The 21,688-nt window shown below is 45.4% G+C and overlaps 1 protein-coding gene across 1 annotated transcript; it reads left to right on the top strand.

Moving 5' to 3' along the window:
- Positions 1–3,645: 3,645 nt before the first annotated feature.
- On the top strand, positions 3,646–21,621 carry LOC142574610 (uncharacterized). Its single transcript, XM_075683654.1, has 5 exons — positions 3,646–3,732; positions 9,821–9,862; positions 13,623–13,676; positions 21,106–21,240; positions 21,598–21,621. The coding sequence occupies exons 1-5, from the start codon at positions 3,646–3,648 to the stop codon at positions 21,619–21,621; spliced, it is 342 nt and encodes a 113-aa protein (XP_075539769.1).
- Positions 21,622–21,688: the final 67 nt, after the last annotated feature.

The raw sequence follows: 21,688 nt of genomic DNA, 5'->3' as shown, positions 1-21,688 counted from the left end.
CCAGTGTTATTTTCACAGTGGAATTAGAAAGCAGTAAGGACAAAACATAGGCGAGTTGTGCTCAATATAATGATATACATTTGTGCGCAGAGTCAGCTTAAGCCTATGTTGAATTGCGCGTCCTGGGTAAAAAAAACATAAACACGCGAAGACGCAGCTACCAGAATGTTAACGTCGCTTTGGGCACCCTTGAATCATGTCTGCTCTATTATTTAAAAGGATTCACTGAATATGCCGAACACAAGTTTAGATTTCGTAATCTATTCAGAATTTTTTGCCCCTACCTACGAGAATGCAAATTCGTAATCGAGGTATTGGTTTGGATGTTGAAGCATACATGTCTCCGCGTTTTCATCAATGTGAGTGAGTCCCTATATTATCTATTACTATGTACCTAAACCTCATAGCAAACTCTTCCGTCAAAGTGTCTACGATATCAATGCTGATTTTCCTGCGTTTACAAATTATTTTAACAACCAGTTGCTAAATGCAACTGTTTTTAATCACTTTGTGTGTGTGCGCAGGGAACGATACCACCAGCCACAACTGGTAACCACGGCATACCGAAGGTAAGTTGAGATTCCGTTTAATGAAAAAAAAAATTTCTAATAGCCATGTTGGCTTTCTGACGATAAAGGACCGTGTCCTTCGTGGTTACACTGACATGCATTCTGCGCAGGACTTTTACATCAGCGATGTAACTTTCTTTTTCTTGAATACAATGGTCCGGAGTGCTATGTCGTAGGCAGCTACAAAGAAGAGTGTACTGTTCATGGCCTCTCCACTTGTCAAATTTTTCTTGTAATAAGTTTAGGCAAAGTTAGTAGATAACGTAAACCCATAGTTGTCTTTGAAACCAGTTGTGTTTGAAAAGACGGCTTATAACCAGTGATGGACCATTTATTTTTCTACTGAGTGGGAAAGTTTCCCCATTACCATTGCGCTCTCTCTCTCTTTCGACATATATAGTGAGATAGAGAGAGAGAGAGAGAGAAAGTTTCGTGACAAGGTTTGGGCCCCGACCTACGTGTTTCACATTTGTCTGATGTGTGTGAAGGTGGAAGATAAACGGTGAATTTACGAACTGGGTGTAGAGGGCTTTTATTTATTTATTTATTTATTTATTTATTTATTTATTTATTTATTTACTTACTTACTTATTTATTCTAGCATACTGCAGTCCAGGAAGGGCCTTAGCCGGAGTTGGGTACAGGTAAAAAATTACAAAATAAATTAAACACGTTATACAAACGCAATTTGAATTTATACAAAAAACCGAGGTATTTTCACGTTGTAGTGACGTTGAAGAACACATTAGCAACATTGTAAATATCGAAACTTATCTTTTTTTTTATTGGGCGCACCTTTGCCCACAAAAACGGGTGACACTCGAAGCGTAAACATAGCGGCGAGCACCGTCGACGATCGTTGAAATCTGACGTTCGGGTAAAGCACGTCACTTTTTATACGTGGCTCGTCGAGCATTCCAGCCTAATCTGGTGCACGCGTGTCTTCCAGAAAGTGCTACACAATTGGTGCCGCGCATACAATCTGGTTCCACAAAGTTAGGAGAAAGCATACGCAACAGATAGAACGAACGGATAGGATTACATTAAGCTATGTTCAGATTTCGGTCGTAGTGTTAGAAAAGCGCACACCTTTCGTAAAGCCAGTTTCGCTAACTTACAAATCATGCAGGCCCGTCTTGCCCTGAGCTATTGCGCTTAACATTTGTCAGCCGGTGAAGAGCGGTCGCTGGAGCAAGATAAACAAGTACACGTGTCAGCTCAACCCCTCTTCAAAAGCATCGTACCGATGTTGCGCAGGTTGTACAGGTTGTGCGCGGCGCAGCTGTGATTGCGAAATGCCGTCTGGCCCGACCTCATAGTATAGTGCACCAGTATGTAGGATGATATTGTATTGTCCGAAATAGCGTCGCTGAAGCTTCTAAGACCTCGTTCGCGTATCGGAGCCTGAACACGTAGTTAAATACTTACCTGCAAGTCATTCTGTAAGATACCTTGGCGCTGTTGCTATGTTGAATTTTTTAGTTGTGCAGCCAGCAGTGACAGCTTTCGAAAGCGAGGTGGCAAATGGCCTACTGTGCCCCGCTTCACTGCTGACAGTAGGGAACAAATGCCCCCTTCCCCCCCCCCCCCCCGTCTGCTCCTCTGCTAGATACGCTTAGCTTTATGACGTGTTCACAAACACCAAATAAACGAAGTTACACACACTTTGCACAAAGTTATTAATGAGGTACTTTCATTTTTTTTATCCTTGACATAAGCGCTGGAAGTGTGAAAAATAACGACTCCATCATTTGCATCGGCGCGCTCAGAATGTCACGATCCGAACTCCTTTCTTTTTATAGAAAGTGAGGCCAGAATTCAGTTCGCAAATGATGGTCAGGTTCAACCATTCAGCATGAGTGCAGCCAGCAGCTCCGTAACAAAGTTCCGAACTCTCCACAGATATGTATGATAATAAATACACCAAGCTGGCGCATGACGGCAAACGTAATGCTTAGTTGTCCACTAGTTCTTTTTTTTTTCGCTTTGGCAGATACCATAGAGACATCGTTGTAGGCTGTTCTTGCGCAACCTTATTTTGGCAATAGATATATCTATGTTTCCACCCGATAGTTTCCCGAATTTCACATCCTCTAGCTGCCACATGTACGATACACGAATAGACAAGACAAAGTCTGTTTTTCTCGCTTCCGCGGAAGCTGTGGCAATTTATAAACATTCCCTAGTTTGTCCCCCACAATAAGGTGCGGCCAGACTCTGAATACATAGAGGAAGGAAACAGCAGGGAACAGCGCGCAACGCGATTGAAGCCATACCTGTCGGCCCAGCACGTGTTCGCACGTCAAAGTGCGCTCATGGTTTTTTTGTTCCGACTCAGAAGGCAGAGCCACGGAAGTGCAGCCGCACAAGCGCGCACCACACAGAAACTGCTGGCATAGCTACTGGGAACGAAACGTGTCAGAAAATGTTGATTCTTGCCCCGTGATCTCGAAGCAAGAGGTCACGTGCTTGGCCGCGAGTGAACGCTCTGGCATTGAGCGCCACTGGCTTCACGGAGCGTTCGATCGCTTGCCAAGGCTGGCTGCGGGACGTAATGCTATTCTCCTAACTTTTTTTTCTTTCTTCCAACAAGTCGGCATATAAGCGAGCAGCCGTTCCACCACTTCCGGAGTTACGAACTGGCGCGGACAAGCCTTTCTTTGGGAATATTTAGTCACGCAACCAATATGTGTTTAGTCAAACGATCGAAAAGTACGCCGCTGTACGTCTCGCATGCATAGGTCATGTTTTTGAAATATCTTTTACGCAGACGGCTGCGAAATTTTCAAGTATTGCGTAATATAAAGTAGGACGAAAAACATCGTCACTAGAAGTAATGCCAAACTTCTCAGATAAAATATCCAAAGTATACGAAATAATAAATTTGTAAACTCTGCAAAGACGTTGTTGCATCCCAGTAGCCGGCATCCGGTTGTCAGGCTAGATAAATGCGTATTTCAACACACACTGCTTTTTAGCCATTCGATATGCCTGCGCTCCGAGTCCTGCCTCTTGATTGTCAAAGCATAAGCCGATGCCCATTTCTGCCCGCTTATTTCAGGGGACTCTTAAGAGAATGCGGCTGGCACTCTGTGCCAAGGCGCTTGTCATTACCTTCGAATTTTTCGCGGCGATTTTTGACGGCTACAACTGCGCCCAAGATGTAAGTACCGGTATCATTTCAACTGCCGATTTATTCCTTTCGCGAAATGTCGTCATGGGGGCGCTATCCGCGGAGAACCCGCCCGTGGTTACCTGTCGTATTATGCACTGACCGGCCTCCCCCCCCCCCTTCCTCGCGCCCCCGATACACTCAACACAAATCACAAACGGTCTCTCCCTTACCTTATACCATGGTGCGTGAGCGGTTTCCTCAGCGCCCACAGGTGCAGAGCAAGCCCCGGAAGCAATGTGCTAAGGGTAGGGCGTTTGAATCGCTGAGCGCTGTACTGCTTATGTGGTGAAAGCAGAACAATAACAAATGTAGGAAAATTCTATAGCTCTTATTTAAATATCATTTTCACACACTTTCTAATGATGCTCAAGTCCGCTAGGTTCGTATGACAGCAGTCATTCACCAACGGGTCCTATCACTCTTCGCAATGTGGGCAAAGACTAAACGGCTTTGTAATGACCTTCATTTGTTTTATCGCAAAAGTGCACGATTGAACTACAATTGGACACCAGTACTGCTTTTAGTAATGTTGTACTGAAACGGATAAACATAGCGATTATTCATTAGCACAGTGCATATCTAGCTAACTTGCTCTGTTTAGAGAGGCTCATCAAACGCACCTTCTCGGTCTAGAGAAGTCGTTTATTGTTCGCTGGCTTAAATAACACAAAATAAGGACATCACTTTGTTACCTGCAGCCAATGGATAATTAGCTACCGTCCTCCAAGCGTAGTTTCGAGGGATTACAATTAAAATGTGACGTTTGTTTCAAGGCACGTTGTTTGTTCCACCTCTAAAATCTATCAATACGACTTCCAGCTGCTGCGCACAAAGTTCGCAGAAACAATTTCATCAAATGCAGATATAAAATCTGAAGCGTTTACTCCATTTCAGAGGATGGTAAGTACCTTCCTCGATCTCCTTAACCTCTCCCGATTGGTTTCTCGCTCGTTTGTTTCTATGCAAGCATCGTCTGTCGCTCCGGAGTTTGAATTTTTAATGTTATGCTCGCAAAATGTATTATCCTTAAGAAATACAAGTAAGCTAGGTGGTAAGTGGTGTGCCATGGTTTCTGATGTTCATGCCATAGAGAGATGACGGGTAACAAATGTATTTGCTTTACTTCTTCCTTCTGCGTTCGCATGGTGCTTTTAAGCATTGCATTAATGTTTTTGAAACTAATATTGTATCCCGGTATTTTCGTATGCCTTCATTTAGTCTCATTTAGCGCCCAACTTCTGCAAACATATTTTCTGGGAAGTACGAAGCAAAATGTTTGTTTAGGAGATATGAATTGATTACAAATGAGGAAATCCTATTTATAATGCTCTCGTAAGTTTAGCCGCAATGCGTACGCAAGACTGTCGTGCTTCCTGTCGACGACCACAATAATTGTTTCAAGATGCTTAATTCTGAATGTAGAGCAATTTACTACTTAAATAATCCTTGTAAGGCTAGAGCGCTGAAGAAGTGAAAGAAAAATTACGTGATAGAAGTACAATGGGGCCTTTGTCGTTAGATTCATTAGCAATTCTATGAGAATGTCATACTCGTTTTCAAATGATACTTAAACCATTCCAGTTGATGCTGTTCCTTTAATATCTATAGCGCGAGCCTTTGAAATACAGCGCTTTCATGCTGGATAAAAAAACGTGTAGCTTTAACGTGCAGGTATACAAACTTTCGTTTTCCTATCGAGCCCGAGATCTCAAGCGACAGCCCGATTAAGTTTGACACCCGCAACAAAAAATAAGTACATCGAGTGAAGGGAAATTTCTGTGCTAGAAATCATTTGATGCAGCCAAAATATTTCTGAACGTTTCGTTGGAAAAGTGACGTTTGTCACAGCTGGGAGAACTTGCCACCTGATCCGCTTACGAACAACCATCCCATATGTGCGATTTTCTACACTTGAGACAAAGTTATAAACGGCCCAAGTTTATTAGAAAGTTAAAAAAAATATTGCAATAAAAAATGTAAAGAAGATTTCGCTGAATTAGAAGACAGAATATTTTTAACCGAAAGGCCGAGAAGTCGGCCTCAGCTAGTACCCTCTTCCCTAAAACTCTGCGTACAGAAAGGATGAAGTGGAACAAAAAAGAATAAAATATCAAAATAAAGATGAGGAAAGGAAGGTACAATAGGCCAATACAATAGGCCGTGTAAAGTTAAATTCCCTAAATAAGGCGCTTGCTTTACTTTGCTTGCTTTGACAACCCATCTTTGTACCAGGACTTCATCGCAAGAAGAAAGCTAATTATTTAACAGTGCAAACGCTCATCACTAGCTTACCGGTTCCCTTCCGCAGCTTGGAGGTAGATTACCAATGGAGAAACACTGCTTCTAGTGGAAGTTTCTCTTTCATAAGTAAACCTCAAAGTAGGCTACTTTAGCAATCTTCATTTCGTCATTGGTTGGGTCCAGTCTGCTGCCCTTTGTGCTTGTAACAATTGTACTTTACTATGGCTTTGAAAATCCTGCTTACAACCATATCCTTTTCACTGTTGCAGTGCGTCAGGTACATAAATGGCAACAACCTGAAGTGGCAAGAAGTAAGAAATTTGTCAGTAATGACGTCCTCAATTTAAGTAACGATCACGAGTGGTCAAGTAACGTATGTCGCTGGAGCGAGCGTTCGACGAACGTACTAGTGTTTGTAACTTTCTTCCCTTACGACGAAAAGTTCGATTATCGAAACGTTGCCTTCAGCGGCTTTCATTGGTCGATCTGTGCAACATGTCAAGTCTGCATTGTCCGGTGTTTCTTATTTTGTGTGCAACTTAGACAATGTGGTCTAGCTGTAGGGTGCCATATAAGGCAGTGCTATCATCTTGTGATCGTCGAGATTGATGTGCAATATGTCGTATGCGCTAGAAGGCAGATCTTCATGTAAGTCACCCTGCATGCACTGGTAGCTGATTAGCGTATCCATCAGATCCACGTCGAACGCTCACACCGTACCGAAAACAGCCGCAATCGAATAGACTCGCGAAGTAATTTATTGCTCAGCAGTCGAGGACGATGGCAGATGTTGCGCGTCGCGTCGCCGAGCGCCGAACTTTATTCGAGTTACCGTATATGGCTCCTCTTAAGGAGCGGGAGTTGCGCGAGGGTCGGTTATTTAGGGCTCCAATGTTATGTGGAAAAGCCGCTCCCCTATGCCATGGCACTGCCAGCAACTCGTTTTTTTTTGCTTTGCTTTTATTTTTGAAACGAAAGCATGAAATAGCCCATTGGGCAAAAGAAGATGGTGTCTGCAGCAGCGAAACGTCAGGCACCAATTACGCGTCATGTACAAACGTAGCCGTGTTAAGCGTTTCAAGAAGCAGACACACGCGCTGGATAAGTCTGCACGCATTACGTATTTATTCCCGTGGTTGTAAGGAATTCTGCATCTTTCGCAGCACCGTGCTTAGATTTCAGAAAAAGAGAAATCAATTATTTCTTTTCTTCTTTATTTTCTTCTACTTCTCCTCATATACTGCAAGAGCTGTCAGGGCGTCGCATGGAAATAATTCCGCAATTTCAGTTAGAAAACACATGCGAACACACTTCTTTCGGCCAGCAGCATCGCGGAAGAAGGGATTTAAGGAAGAACCGGCCCATTGTGAGAGGAGAGAGTCTCGTCCAGCCGCCCGGTCGGTCTGATGCGCTCTCACTGCTACCTGTACGCTATCATCCACTTTCTGCAATATATTGTATAAAGTTTCTCGTTTCTTCTTCTTCTGCGGAAAGAGTCCGTCTTTCGTCCTCCACTCCGAAGTCACAACAGCGGGCAGCCAGCTGCGGAGCGTGAACAAACTCGACCGCACTCCGCAATGCCGGCATGACTAGGGGACAAGCGCATACAACACGCGCTAAGAAACATCCGGAGTGCCTAGGCAGAGTCATATATTCAAGGAGCTAAAGTCCCCCACATTTTCTCTCTCGCGCCCGCTCTTACTCGCGCCTGCGCACAAACGACTGGCGATCCCTCAAATGTAAAGCCTCGTGACGTAAAGCACCCAATTGACGTCAGTAGGACGAGCTATCCGATTGGCTGCCTAGGGCGCGTCATCGATAATTTGTCTTCCTTTATTGTGAACAAATGATGTTCGTAATAGTTGGAATTTTAGGTAATTTGCTTCTATAAAAAGAAAGTAACAGAAAGAGAATGCACAAGAACAATTTCTCACTACACTTAAGCTTTTCCGGCACACAGCAAGCGTCGTTTGCTTGTGCTGACACGTGTTCAATTTTGACGAAAACTCCGCGGTCAGAGTCGGTCTCAGTCTTTTCGCGAGCACTAGGATTCCGCTTTGTTGCGTTGTGGACTGCAAACGTAGCGACAGGCAATATGTCAAGCTGCGACATCATGTACCTCTGCAAGGCAGCAGACGAGCGGACTGGCTGCAGCGCAACGGACTGCCGCTATCCGATCGGCGCCATGATTTGCGCGTCTGCGGCCGTCACTTTACACCGGAAGACTACTAACGCAATCGCGTTTCACGAGTCCAGTTTTAGGGTAAGCGCAAGCGCAAGGGGACTGGGCCTCGCCGTTTGTCTCGTTTCACGGGATGAGCAGAAGCGCAAATGTGAATCGTCTGCGTGGTGCAATGAAATGTATTCTTCTTTGCGGCTGGTGTAAATTTTGGTGTAACACGTTGTTTTTGTAAATGTTTAAAATGGTTTACACCTGGTCAGAACAATATTAGCTTTTGTTCGGCTGGTTAAGCTCTGCGCCAACGGGTGGCTCGACCGTGCAGACCGATCATGCCGTTCACGCGCGTCTACGCTAAAGTTCCTTCATCAGCTTGTGTTTATGTCTCTACCGTTCCGTCCAGCTCCCCTGTGGTTACCGGAATACCAGACACTTTCGGCGCTGCGACAGAAAGCTCGCAACGCACGCTGCTTCGATAGCTCTCGCTGTCGACTTCTTGCCAGTCGGGGTCGACTGGCAAGAAGAGGGCAGGGAGTTCGGAGAGGCTTCACGCGCTCGCTCCTAGAGAAGCGGAAGTCGACGACACGACGTGCCATCACGATGCAGAGCCAGTGAAGGTGGAGCTTAGCCTCGATCACTCGGCGAACGAGTTGAGGAGAAAATGCGTGGCTATGGAGGAGGGTAACTTGTAATCCTCCGTAGCTCTCTTAATATGAGACGTTTCGCGCAAAGTGTGGTGCGAATAATTAACTTTAGCTGTACTCCATGCGTCTACAAAATTTGTCTGAACCGTTTCAGGGGTCCTTTAAAGGTTTAAATGCTATACCACACGTACACTTACCGACGGCCGCAAGGCAGTGTCTCCGCGCCTCGCGCCTGCCGCCCCTCGCGACAAATCGCGTTTTGCATATTTAAGACACGCGCGCCAGTGCCCGCTTACTTGTCTCACTTACATTGGTCCCCCGTGACTTGTACTCACTGCCTCAAAGTAGTTAAATATTTTGTTGTGATAGCATTTATAAGCGCAGTAAAAACGAATTTACGCCGTCGTCGTCGCCGAGGCCGTGATGTTCCGCAGAAGATTACGATAAGAGCGTGGCCGCGTGCCGTATGCTGTAGGTGATAAGGAAAGCGTGCGGGCGTGGCCGAGAAACATGGTGCCTTCGTGCAGTGGCGCCTACTCGCGCACGCAAGGGAAGAAGGCGGAGGGGTTGTCCACCGTTTTCTCACGTGCTCCTAGAGAGGTGGGATGGAGAAAGGAGGAAATGTGCGCGCTAGGAGCGGGGCACGCTGGCGCGCAACATCTGACTGGCAGCAGTGCAGCCCCTTCTTGGAGGTAAACTGCGGTGGGTTCAGAGGCTGTAGGCGAGCGAACATGGCTGATTGCGTCGTGTGCGCTGTGCTTTTGCGCGCTGAGTTCCCGTTGAAGTGAGAGGCAGCAAGAAGGGGGGCATTCGCTCGCCACTGGTGCCGCTCTTTATCATACGAGCGCACTACCAGCGAGTGTCTTCGGTTATCGAGTGAGATGAGTTCATGTTTCACTGTGCGAGCATGGCACCGAGCTTGTTGATTTAGTTAGTGCGCGAAAGCGAGGTCATCAATTCAGCCTTTTGCAAGAACATAATTTCTGAACTTTTGCAACCTTTGTCGTTACAGTATCTAAAGAATAATCCCCCAAGCGACACCATAAAGGATGGGGTAAGTCTGTAAGCGCTGATCTTAGTGTACTAAGCTAATTCATACTCGCATAAATAATATCCACTGACAGCAATGCTCAAAGACAAGTTCGGTGACTTTTTTTTACCATGTCAAGGCAATGGAATATTTGGGTTCCCGATATCCCCCTGTCACGCATCTGACAGTAAAATTGTTCCGCAAATTGCACAACAACTTCAAATAAGCACAAAAGCGCTACAACGAAACCTACACCTGACCAAGCTCGCGAATGAACCCCTTGGTGTGACGTCACGAGAGGCACGCTAATGGGGAAGGCGCGCAAGGCATGCCGATGTCGCTCGTGCGGAGAACGTAAGCGGCGAAGAGCAGACGCTGCACTACCTCTTTGGATCTGCCATGCGATGACAGCTACGATTCCGGCAAAATTCAAGAGCCACGAATCGCCGTTCGCATTAGACCCGCCACCACGAAAACCAGTGCCCATGCATAGAGGGATGCACTCTCTACACCGAGGGCAGCCCTAACCCCTAATTTTACATGTGCTGCTTTCTATTTGAGGTGTTTTGCCCCTCCATATGGAAGAGTTTCGCATGCTCACTATGAGATAGTGTACAGCACTACCTTCCACATTTGTATCCCGCAAAAACACTGCTGATATTCCATACCACCGACCGGTGCATTTAATTACATGAACAGGTACCGCAACCACTAGTCGTTCGTTGGGGATATAATGCTAGCCTCCCATCAGTGGCATCAATTCATGTCAGAACATAGCAAAACATGCCAATTTTGTTCAAGTAACCCACATTGAATCACTCTGAGAGCACTGATATGAGTGAACACACACCTTCGAAAACAGCGAGCGGGAGAACGTAGTACGGGAGCGTTGTTATGCTGCGTACTTATTGTTTTTGTTATTTTCTTCACGCACACATTTATTGTGTTTCATAAAGTAGACATAGATTAGGACATTGCGGACATTTATCGCGCAGTTTTCTCGCGCAAACGCCGATGCTAATATTGACACCGTTGGCAGCCGAACAAGGTGGTTGTTTACGCTGCTGTATCGAAGGGGCCTACGCTCGCGGCCCATTTCGGATACGAGGGAAACAATGCTCCTCAGAAGCCAAATAATGAGTCAGCATAGCAATACTTAAAAGATGCACCCACGTGAGTAGTCACATTTAGGCCAGGGAAGTGACGGCGAATGCTGGGTGGCAGCCTTCGAGAACAGCAACGTACTGATGTTGATAGCGCGCCGTGTTCCTGCCTGTAGCTTTTTGTGTGCGCACTGTGCGAAATGAAGAATAGTTTATTGCAAATCCGTATGGTCAAAAGTTAACTACACAAGCAGTTTTCTACATCGTAATGGCTTAATTAGCTTCAGGCCAGTCGCTGAAGTACGCCAGCAGTTGTCGCACGAACTCGGTGGGTGTGACAGGCTTAATCTCGACTGAACGCGACCGATATCGGCTCAACTGTGAGTGCGACGGCGAGAGCTGAATTTCTTGCAGGCAACAACGCAGCACCACGTGTCTCCCATCTCTTACCCGCGCACGTAGAATGTACCTTTTTCGCGACAGCAACTTCTCACACCAAACACTAGCTCACTGTCACTAATTTACTGCTACAATTCATTGCCAGCATGTTCGGCGTATTCCGCCTTTTACGTCATAACACAAGGTGGCCAGCAGCTAAGGAGCATGCAAGGAATGGGGTGCGATGGAATGAACGAAATTTATTTTTAAAACATTTGCGCAGGTTTAAAGCCTGGTGTTTTCAAGAAATGACGGAAGCGTGCAGAAAAATACACTGAGGAAAATACATTCAGATTCCTTGAGCTCCAAAAATAACCGCCGTGGTCTTTAAGAGAAGGTGTGTTACTTACTATTCTTTTTATACTTGCAGAATGAGTCCTCACCGACTCATGTCACATTTACTTTTTGGCGTCCATAGCGTGCCTCTACATCTCCTTACCTTGGTTTCAAGTATTTACTAAGAAACTCAAGTAGTCACTCATAACAACCGCAATATCATTGTCGTGGATGTGTATGGAAAAAATTAAACTACACTCGTATGAGACTCGCTTGTTTTATGAGCATGTGCCTAATTTTTTTCGTCCATGCCGTGACTATAGGGTTGTGTAAGCTCTTTTATCGAAAAAAAGTTCACTTAAGAACCGCTATTGCTGTATCAGTAACAGTTATAGATATTTTCACTTTCTACCAGCAATAAGCTTTGCGTGGTTTCGCTAAGGACTCCTATGTATAAGTCTGATTCTTTCGCCGGAATCCCTCAGCATACCACTGTAGCTCACATTGCTGAAGAACTTCACAGTAGAACGCTACGTAGCACTCGTCGCTAAGAATTCGTTGACACGGTGTGCAGCCTCTACCAGTGGGAATTATAAGTTCCGAACGTTCTCTGCAAAAGGTTTCGCCAAATCCCCTCTTGATGTTGAAGCAGATCACGCTACAAGAAACAGAACGTAGGCTTAGCTCATCACTGGCGCGACTGCGCAGCCTTTGCTCCAAGCTTTGAAGCAGTGAACCTTTTCGTGCAGCTTGCATAGCTTTGGTGTTCATTTTGTTTAGCTCATATTCTGACCCTTTCCCTAGCGCGAGAAGAAAATTGTTCCAAATTTACCGGAAATTTTTTCCTTCAGTCAGTAGAGCTTTCTTTTTCTGAATACCACGGCATCATCATTTCAATTCAATGGGGTTTCTTTATTTCACCAATTGCGTAAGAATATAGGTTGAAGAAGGGTGCACTGCATTGCCCTGGTGTCTTGCAGAAAGACGTTTTGCAGGACTAGATGCACTATGAAAACAAGACAATACGAAGAAAAAATAACCTAAACGTTGCGAAAACATGCATATAAATAGCAGCTACTTTTACGCAGCTCCTAAAGCAGTTAGTAAGCAGTCTTCGTATGGTAGACTTACGGTCAGCCGCTAGGTGCTCCGGGCTACCAGACTCATCATGTCAGAACACGGCACTTTGCGCTTCCGAGCGAAACCCTACAGAGCTGTTGTCTAAGGAGGAATCGTCAAAATAATTTCTTTTACGCGCGCTTTGATTGTCTCGCTTCGAGGAGGTAGCCATGCTTTACGCAGGGTTGTCTGAGGTGGCAATATAATTAAAGGCATAACATGGACAAGCGTGGTCATCAAGTGTCAGGAATAGCAACTAAATGTTATAGGACAAGTATAGTCATCACAGATTCCCTGTGCGACAAATGTTTGTTTATGACGACTATAGTCGTCATCCGTTATATTGGTAGAAAATTGCATGACTATACTCGTCAACGTGAGGTGAAGGGCTAACAAAGTCGTATAATACGTAAGATACTGTTTCATATTTATTAATTTAAATGTCCCTCTGTTTCATTATGCCTCATTCTTGTGGGTTACGAAGATGAATTTTTGTTTACAGAATGCTTCAAGCAGTCAATAAAATATAAATTTAGATGGTTCTTCTAAACGATTCTCCGTCATTTGCTTTAGAGTATTGCTTTGCAGAACAAAGTTCTTTTTGCCTAATCATTCAGCATTCCAACATGCCTAACGAATGAGTGATCAGTGTTTCAAACGTACAGCAGCTTTGGTAGCTTTTTTTGGACCAGTGCAAGCAGTAGCTCACATATACAACTCCAACTTTACACGACCATCAAGCCGGGTAGACAATATTGTGCTTGCAAGAAAAAAAAGACTCGGTCATTATAAAATTCAACAAAGATGCGCGCTCACTAGACAACATTGTGTCCTGTTTTCTCATGCAGGAGCATATTTTAATGCTATTTTTATGTGGAGCTACCATCGCCACTGTCATTAAGGTGAGTCTGCATGGCGGACAATATTGTGTTTTTTGCAATGTGCAATGCAGACAGGGGACTGCACTATATGGCTACATTCACTCGACCAAAGCAGACATAAAACATCGTGACATGCGAAATAAGTAAGCTAAAAAAGCTCGTATACACTCTGCAAATCAGACACGCAACAAAATGTTGGAAAAGAGAGGGTAAATGCTACCGAGCTTTAATGCCCCTTTTATGCCGCGTTACTGACAGTATTTGTGAGCCATTTCTAAAGAACAACAGCTTATATCAAATGGAAGTCATTGGAAATATGCCGACTCAAAAGCATATCATATAGTGCCTGTTCCGTTTGTGTCTCTCTATGCTTTCTTTTTGAAGATTTTGCGCTAAAACACCAATAATTATGTCCTACAACTTTTGAAGATCTAAAAAGCACATGAAACTTGTAGGCAGTGTTCATACCGGAGTACAAGCTCTAACTCGCACCTCGACGTTGGTGTTCGTTAGATTAAGCGAGCGAACGACTTTCCCGTGGCACGACATGCGGACGAGGAGCGAAGGAGGGCGAGGAGGAAGCGCAGCATGCGCCACCTGGCGGGGCGTAGACCCATAGCGAGCAGTGCATGAAGCGCACCTTACGCTTTCCTCTCCGGTGCTGTCGTCTGAGCATGTAACGAGCGCGCGTGCGCAGCTGTTGCGAGCAAGCTAGCGATCCAGGTAGCAGGTGCGGGCCGGGAAAGACTCGAGAGAGGGAGTGACGTCACATTGGCTCTTCTAGGCAGGTGTTCAGTCTATGCCTGGCACGTGTTTTGCAGTAATTATCCAGTTAAATATGATGCCACCTTCTTGTGTTTGACGTCTTTAGTGATGTCATTATTTCTACCTTCTACATCCGGGTTTCCAGGAATTTCGCCAAGGCGGGTCTCTAAGTCTACGATTATGTCTTTTGGTGTGCGCTAATAAGTGATTTCTAAATAATTCTGATTATTCCGGACACTTCAGTAACTCAACTTGCAACTAAACTTGTGTTCTGATGTCATATATATAATGAATTACCCACGAATTTTGTACTGTACTAGGTATTTTTTTCTATTTATTATTTTTATTTTGTCCCCGGTCGTCTCAGGAGGTGAACTGGAAATTCTGCGCAAGAGACAAGAGTGTCACTTGGTGGTCGAACCACTAATAACTTCTCCTAAGTCAACCTAATGCTAAATGGGGAAAATACGTAATAGCCACACTATCAGAATGAGCTATCGCGTATGTGCGCCGATAGCATTTTGCTCTTCTTTCTCTCTTTTCCTGGCTACCATCGCAGATACATAAGCGATATGAACATACGACCAGGCGGTCATTCCTTGCTGAGCAACGGGTTGCCTCGGTCGGTTACTTTGGCCACGAAGCATGGTGTCAGAAGTGTTTGTGTCGGCAGCAGAATGGACGCCGTCAAATGTCCGGAGCCGCTGCAGCCTACCGGAAACTGAAGAAACTGGCTGCTGTTTAACCAGAAGTTGAAACTCTTCAACATAGCGACGTCGTCAGACAAGCCAAGGACAGAAGCTGTGAAAGCGGCAATTCACCTCAGCAGCACAGGTCACGATGTCCTGTACGCGTACAACTTCGTGTTTGTCGATGGTGAGAACATAGCAGATTATGAAACTCTGGTCGGTAAGTTTGAAGAGTACTGTGTCCAGCAAGGGAATGAAGTTCATGAAAGGCACGTGTTCCGCCTTCGAGTTCAGGGCGAGGCGGAACCTTTTTAGATTTTTCGCGGGATATGAAGAAGCAAGTAAAACTCTGCGAAAGAGGAGTACTTGAATAATCCATGATAAGGGACCAAGTGGTCTTTGGTATCAACGAAATAAAGCTTAGACAGATTGCTTGGCGAGAAGAACGTTGGCTTGCTGAAAACTGACCAACTGTGCAAAGCAGTCGAAGTTTCTGCACAGCAAAATGAAACGTGGTCTAAGGAAAGTTTTCAAGTAGAGTTCATGAGAAGAACTGAACGAAAAAGCTAAAAACAGTCTCGATGCTGTGTATGCGGAAGATCTAAAGCGCCAGAAGAGGGTCCGACTCGCGTAATGTTTTGCTACGTATGCAAGGAAAACAATCACTTCGCGGAGTATTGCAGAAGGCGCCGGGTAAACCAAGTCGATGAAGCACAAGAGTCCGATATTCGATATGCTGAATATCAGCGTGGGCCGCGTGATTGGTGGTGCGGGAGCAGGGACAGTTCGCGGCAAGATAGCCGGCCAAGAACTGCGATATAAAGTAGACGCTGGCTCGCAAGCCAACCTGTGTTCAGGCATACCAACCGAACAACAGAGCCAAGAAAAAAGCACGACAGTTTTAAAGGCATATAACGGAAGCATTATCAAGAATGTGGGAGTCTCAACGCTGGAGGACACTGAAAGCGAAATCATGGGCGCAAATTACTTTTGTCGGCATGACGCAAACGCTGGCTTCCATCAGGTACCACTGGACGAAGCTACATCCGCTACGACGTGCGTGTGCACATTCACAACGCCCTTTGATCGCTACAGGTTCTTAAGGCTGCCGTTTGGAATTTCTTCAGCGAGCGAGGTCTTCCGCAGGACGTTAACAGTTTTTGAACGCGTGACAGGAGTACGCGTATACATTGACGACATTCTGCTCTTGTGGGGCTCAACAGAGCAGCATGATTTAAGCCGTACTAAAGCGAGCGCAGCAAGCTCATCATCATCATCATCATCATCATCATCATCATCATCATCATCATCATCATCAGCCTGGTTACGCCCACTGCAGGGCAAAGGCCTCTCTCATACTACTCGAACTACCCTGGTCATGTACTAATTGTGGCCATGTCGTCCCTGCAAACTTCTTAATCTCATCCGCCCACCTAACTATCTGCCACCCCCTGCTACGCTTCCCTTCCCTTGGAATCTAGTCCGTAACCCTTAATGACCATCGGTTATCTTCCCTCCTCATTACATGTCCTGCCCATGCCCATTTCTTTTTCTTGATCTCAACTAAGACGTCATTCACTCGCGTTTATTCCCTCAACCAATCTGCTCATTTCTTATCCCTCGACGTTACACCCGTCATTCTTCTTTCCATAGCTCGTTGCGTCGTCCTCAATTTAAGTAGAACCCTTTTCGTAAGCCTCCAGGTTTCTGCCCCGTAGGTGAATACAGGTAAGACACAGCTAATATACACTTTTCTCTTGAGGGATAATGGCAACCTGCTGTTCATGATCTCAGAATGCCTGCCAAATGCACCCCAGCCCGTTCTTATTCTTCAGATGATTTCCGTCGCATGATCGGATCCACGGTCACTACCTGCCCTAAGTAGATGTATTCCCTTACCAATTCCTGTGCCTCAATAGCTATTGGAAATTGCTGTTCCCTTCCGAGACTGTTAAACATTACTTTAGTTTTCTGCAGATTAATTTTTGGACCCACTCTTCTGCTTCGCCTTTTCAGGTGAGGGAGCATGCATCGCAATTGGTCCCCTGAGTTACTAAGCAAGGCAATATCATCAGCGAATCGCAAGTTACTAAGGTATTCTCCATTAACTCTTATCCCCAATTCATCCCAGTCCAGGTCTCTGAATACTTCCTGTAAACACGCTGTGAGTAGCATTGGAGAGATCGTATCTCCCTGCCTGACGCCTTTCATCATTGGTATTTTGTTGCTTTCTTTATGGAGGACTAAGGTGGCTGTGGAGACCCTGTAGATATCTTTCAGTGTTTTTACATGCGACTCATCTAGACCCTAATTCCGTAATGTCTCCATGACTGTTGTTGTTTCGACAGAATCAAGCGCTTTCTCGTAATCAATGAAAGATATATATAAGGGTTGATTATATTCCGCACATTTCTCTATCACCTGATTGATAGTGTGAATATGGTCAATTGTTGAGTAGCCTTTAATGAATCCTGGCTGGTCCTCTGCTTGACAGAAGTCTAAGGTGTTCCTGATTCTATTTGCGATTACCTTAGTAAATAGTTTGTAGGCAACGGACAGTAAGCTGATCGGTCTAAAATTTTTCAAGTCTTTGGCGTCCCCCTTCTTATGGATTAGGATTATGTTAGCGTTCTTCCAAGATTCCGGTGCGCTCGAGGTCATGAGGCATTGCGTATGCAGGGTGGCCAGTTTTTCTAGAACTATCTGCCCACCGTCCTTCAGCAAATCTGCTGTTACCTGATCCTCCCCAGCTGTCTTCCCCCTTTGCATAGCTCCCAAGGCATTCTTTACTTCTTCCGGCATTACTTGTGGGATTTCGAATTCCTCTAGACTATTCCCTCGTCCATTATCGTTGTGGGTGCCACTGGTACTGTATAAATCTCCTCTATAGAACTCCTCAGCCACTTGAACTATCTCATCCATATTAGTAATGATATTGCCGGCTTTGTCTCTTAACGCATACATGTGATTCTTGCCAATTCCTAGTTTCTTCTTTACTGCTTTTAGGCTTCCTCCATTCCTGAAAGCATGTTCAATTCTGTCCAAATTATACTTCCTTATGTCAGCTGTCTTAACTAAGGTAATAATAGACGCGTCGGGAACCGGCATTGGCGCCGCCTTACTGCAAAAACACGGAGAATAGCGCCTGCATGGTCACGTAAGCATCGTGCGTTCTGAGCGAGAGGGACATGCACTATGCTCTAATTGAAAAAGATGTGCTCGCTATAGTTTTTGAGGTAAATGACGAGAACTAAAGCTTCATCAGTTAGTGTACGGCAGCAGGATGCTGGTCGAAACTGATCGCAGGCCTCTGATTTCTATCGCCCCAAAATGGGTTGCGGAAATGCCACCAAGGCTGCAACCATTTTACTTTCATCTTTTCAAATACGATTTTATCTTGCCGTTTATCTCTGGGAAAGACTTGCTTCTCGCACATATCCTGTCCCTTGCTGCCATGCTGCCTGGGTGCCGCTGAAGAAACGTGGATGACCACGCAATTCAAGCGGTCTTAAGAACTTGTAAGCAAACGAACAAAGCAATCACTGCAAGAAGAAGCGCGCACAGATCCGTATTTAAGCAGCGTTGTAGAACACATAAGCAAAGTTGCGACCATTAAAAGGGAATTAAAGCCGTTCACAGAAGACTTATCGGAAGTGGATGGCGCACTGCTAAAGTCAAGCAAGATTGTGGTAGCCAAAGCCATGAGCACAAATTGCGCAGCCGATACACGAGGGTCACATGCAACCGAACAAATGCAAGGGTAGGGCACGTAGGCTGGTTTTTTCGCCAGGACTCGGCAGTGATATTAAGAACTTGGTATAAACGTGCTATGTGTGTAGGAAATACAGCTACAGCCAAACAAGCGAGCACCTGCTACTATGGCCTACACCCGAACGAGCATGGTACCACCTCGAAATTGACCTGTTCCAGTTTCCAGGGATCTCGTACGTGGTAGTCTATGACGACCAGTCGAACTTCTGAGAGGTTGAAAGGTTGGCGGGACTAACAGGAAGGGAAACAATTTTAAAGATATCTTCCATCTTCCCTCGCTATGGCATTCCTGCGCATGTCTACACTGACAAAGGGTTCTAATTCGCGTCACATGACTTCGCTGCCATCGCAAGAAGGTACGACTTGGAACGGATAACATCCCGTCCTAATTTCCCGCGCTCAAACGGCCAAGGCTAAAAGGGCGTACAGATTGTTAAACGACTTCTCAAGAAAACTACGGAGTGCGGTGAGGATTTATGATTGGGCCTTTTGGTTGTGGAAGGTGCCTCGGAGAGCTGTTGAAATGTTGTCCGATTTCATGACAAACATAGAACGCCGACGATGACCCATTCACGACGAGATCACTACAATGCACGACAAGGGGTGCCTGGGAGAGACTGACAGACGGCAGGGCTTTAACGACGATGGTTTGGCAACGGCACCTTAAGCACGATTGGAATACGACAGCGTTGTGATTATAGGATTGCGCACACGAAATGACGTCAAAAGAGCGATGAAAGCAGTAAACTGACGACGTCATGACGACAATGGTCTGACGACGGCATCACAAGAGTTGGATGACCACGTCACCATTAAGACGATGGAACGACCACGTCAACATCACTGCGACGGTATGAGAACGAATGCGTGAAGACAGCTGTAGGATCCCGAAGCATTGGCAACCATTGCGTCACGAAGATGGTATGACAAAGATTGCATGACTCCATTGGAAAGGCCTTGCGACTGCACGATGCTCGCGGTATTACCACGATTCATGACGACTGTATAAAGACGACCGCGCGACGAAGACGGTATGAAAAAAATCCCACAACAAAGGTGAAATTGCGACGATTCCACGACATTGATAGCACCACGGCCTTGAGGAAACATCTAGTTGTTCGAACTATAAGACTACTTAAGGCACCGCGTCATCACAGAAGGCATGATTGCGACGGCACGGCAAGAGCCAAATGGTAAAGCTGGAATGACGACAATTCAACGACTAAGACATCAACACGGCCATGAGCAAATACGTAGTGGTCCATGCTATAAGACTACTTAAAGGGCCCCTCTTCAGGTCACATAGCAAATTTTTGTTATACTCTCGAAATGGCTACGTGCCCTCTAAGGAACCTTCTACCGCAAAAATTTATCAAATTAGTTTATGAGTAGCCGAAATATATATATCTCAGGAGGCAAGCGGGAACAGTATTGTAAATTTAACATCACTCGCAGACAGCTGAAAGATTCAAAATGAGACAGAATACGGCAGTGTTAAGGCGGATGTAATCGCACCGGCCAAAACAACAGGATGCTATAAGAACCTCGCAGATTGGGTTAACCAACAATTCCTTTTTGCTAGTTGCCCAAATCTGCAAGTAACTAACAAAACCGTTCTTTTGTTCGTTACGTAAAAAGAGGCAGCAATTTATTCGCACGCACTGAACAACACGTCGCTGCAAACTGATCCATATAAAGGATTTGCGTCAGTAACCTCGCCCCAGCGAAAGCAAGCACGCTTATTTAAACACGTAAATGCGCAATCGTAGTTACATCTCAGCACCATATTGTCTACAGCTATGATACACGTGGAAACCAGTGTGATTCAAGGCGCAGTGTGTTGGGCCATATCATACAGTCAACGAGGTTTTGCAAGTAAACCAAAATACGCAGAAAGCTGACCATTCTTTCTAGGAGTATCGGTTTGAGATTCCTGCGGGCAGCATCAGCTTATACAGAATTGTAGTGCATGCCTGCGATGTTGTTTGGTTTCACTTCATCCACGTTCACGTTACCAAGAATTTCCGATCACTGTAAGTTGGAGCATGACAGCTGCTTTTTGTGCCTAATACATAGCTGCTAAAAAAGCCCGGGCATTCTTGAAAGCTATGTCGGCGGGTCAAAATTTTCAGTAAAAATATAGCACTCGCGCTTCTGCAGCTTTCTTTATTTCTTTTACTTATACTTGCGCCAAATCTATATTTTTTTCTCGTCTCATGGCGCAGGGCCTAGTGTTGTTTCTCATTCACGACTACTACGAAGGCGTCAAGCAGCAAGGAACGCTAGCTTCTAACGGCCTTGAGGACACCTTTGAGAAGCAGGAACCTGTCCTGCCGGCTTACCCACAGCAATTCCAACGGGTATTTCACATGTTTTCAACAAAGGTGCAAGTAACAGTGCCGGTATTTAACAGCCAACGAGCAGGGTCGCAAAGTGGAAGATGTTTTTCAGTGGCTATGAGGTTGCGCTGCTAAGCTCATGGTCGTGGGCTAGACTCCCAGCTTCTTTTTTATAGCCGAACATGAAATATTGCTCTAGATTTCCCAAGTGCTACCTGTGGCAGGTGCCTACATTTCACAAAGTGTTTGTAGTACAAGAAATCACCGACGCACACGTGACATACATGGCACAGCTTCTGATTTCTGCGTGTCACATATTGCGACTGAATATTCACAAATTTATGACGGAAGTTTTGTGTGCCTGTTTTCATCTTGCAGCCACAAGAGGCGCTTGTGCTTTAGGTCTTTTGGCATTTAGCCTCTTGTTAATCTCCTAAACTTGGTTATCCCCCCCTCCCTCAAAAGAAAT

Source organism: Dermacentor variabilis, chromosome 3, assembly GCF_050947875.1.
Source record: "Dermacentor variabilis isolate Ectoservices chromosome 3, ASM5094787v1, whole genome shotgun sequence".
Classification (NCBI taxonomy): domain Eukaryota; kingdom Metazoa; phylum Arthropoda; class Arachnida; order Ixodida; family Ixodidae; genus Dermacentor; species Dermacentor variabilis.
The sequence above is the reverse complement of the archived record's forward strand: the minus strand, read 5'-3'. Positions and strand labels throughout refer to the sequence as shown.

Excerpts from the sequence above, each read along its gene's own strand:
- LOC142574610 (XM_075683654.1), top strand. The coding sequence starts at position 3,646 with ATGCGGCTGGCACTCTGTGCCAAGGCGCTTGTCATTACCTTCGAATTT. Across the intron at positions 13,677-21,105 it reads CCATCGCCACTGTCATTAAG|GGCCTAGTGTTGTTTCTCAT; the intron begins GTGAGTCTGCAT and ends CTCATGGCGCAG. Across the intron at positions 21,241-21,597 it reads ACCCACAGCAATTCCAACGG|CCACAAGAGGCGCTTGTGCT; the intron begins GTATTTCACATG and ends TTCATCTTGCAG.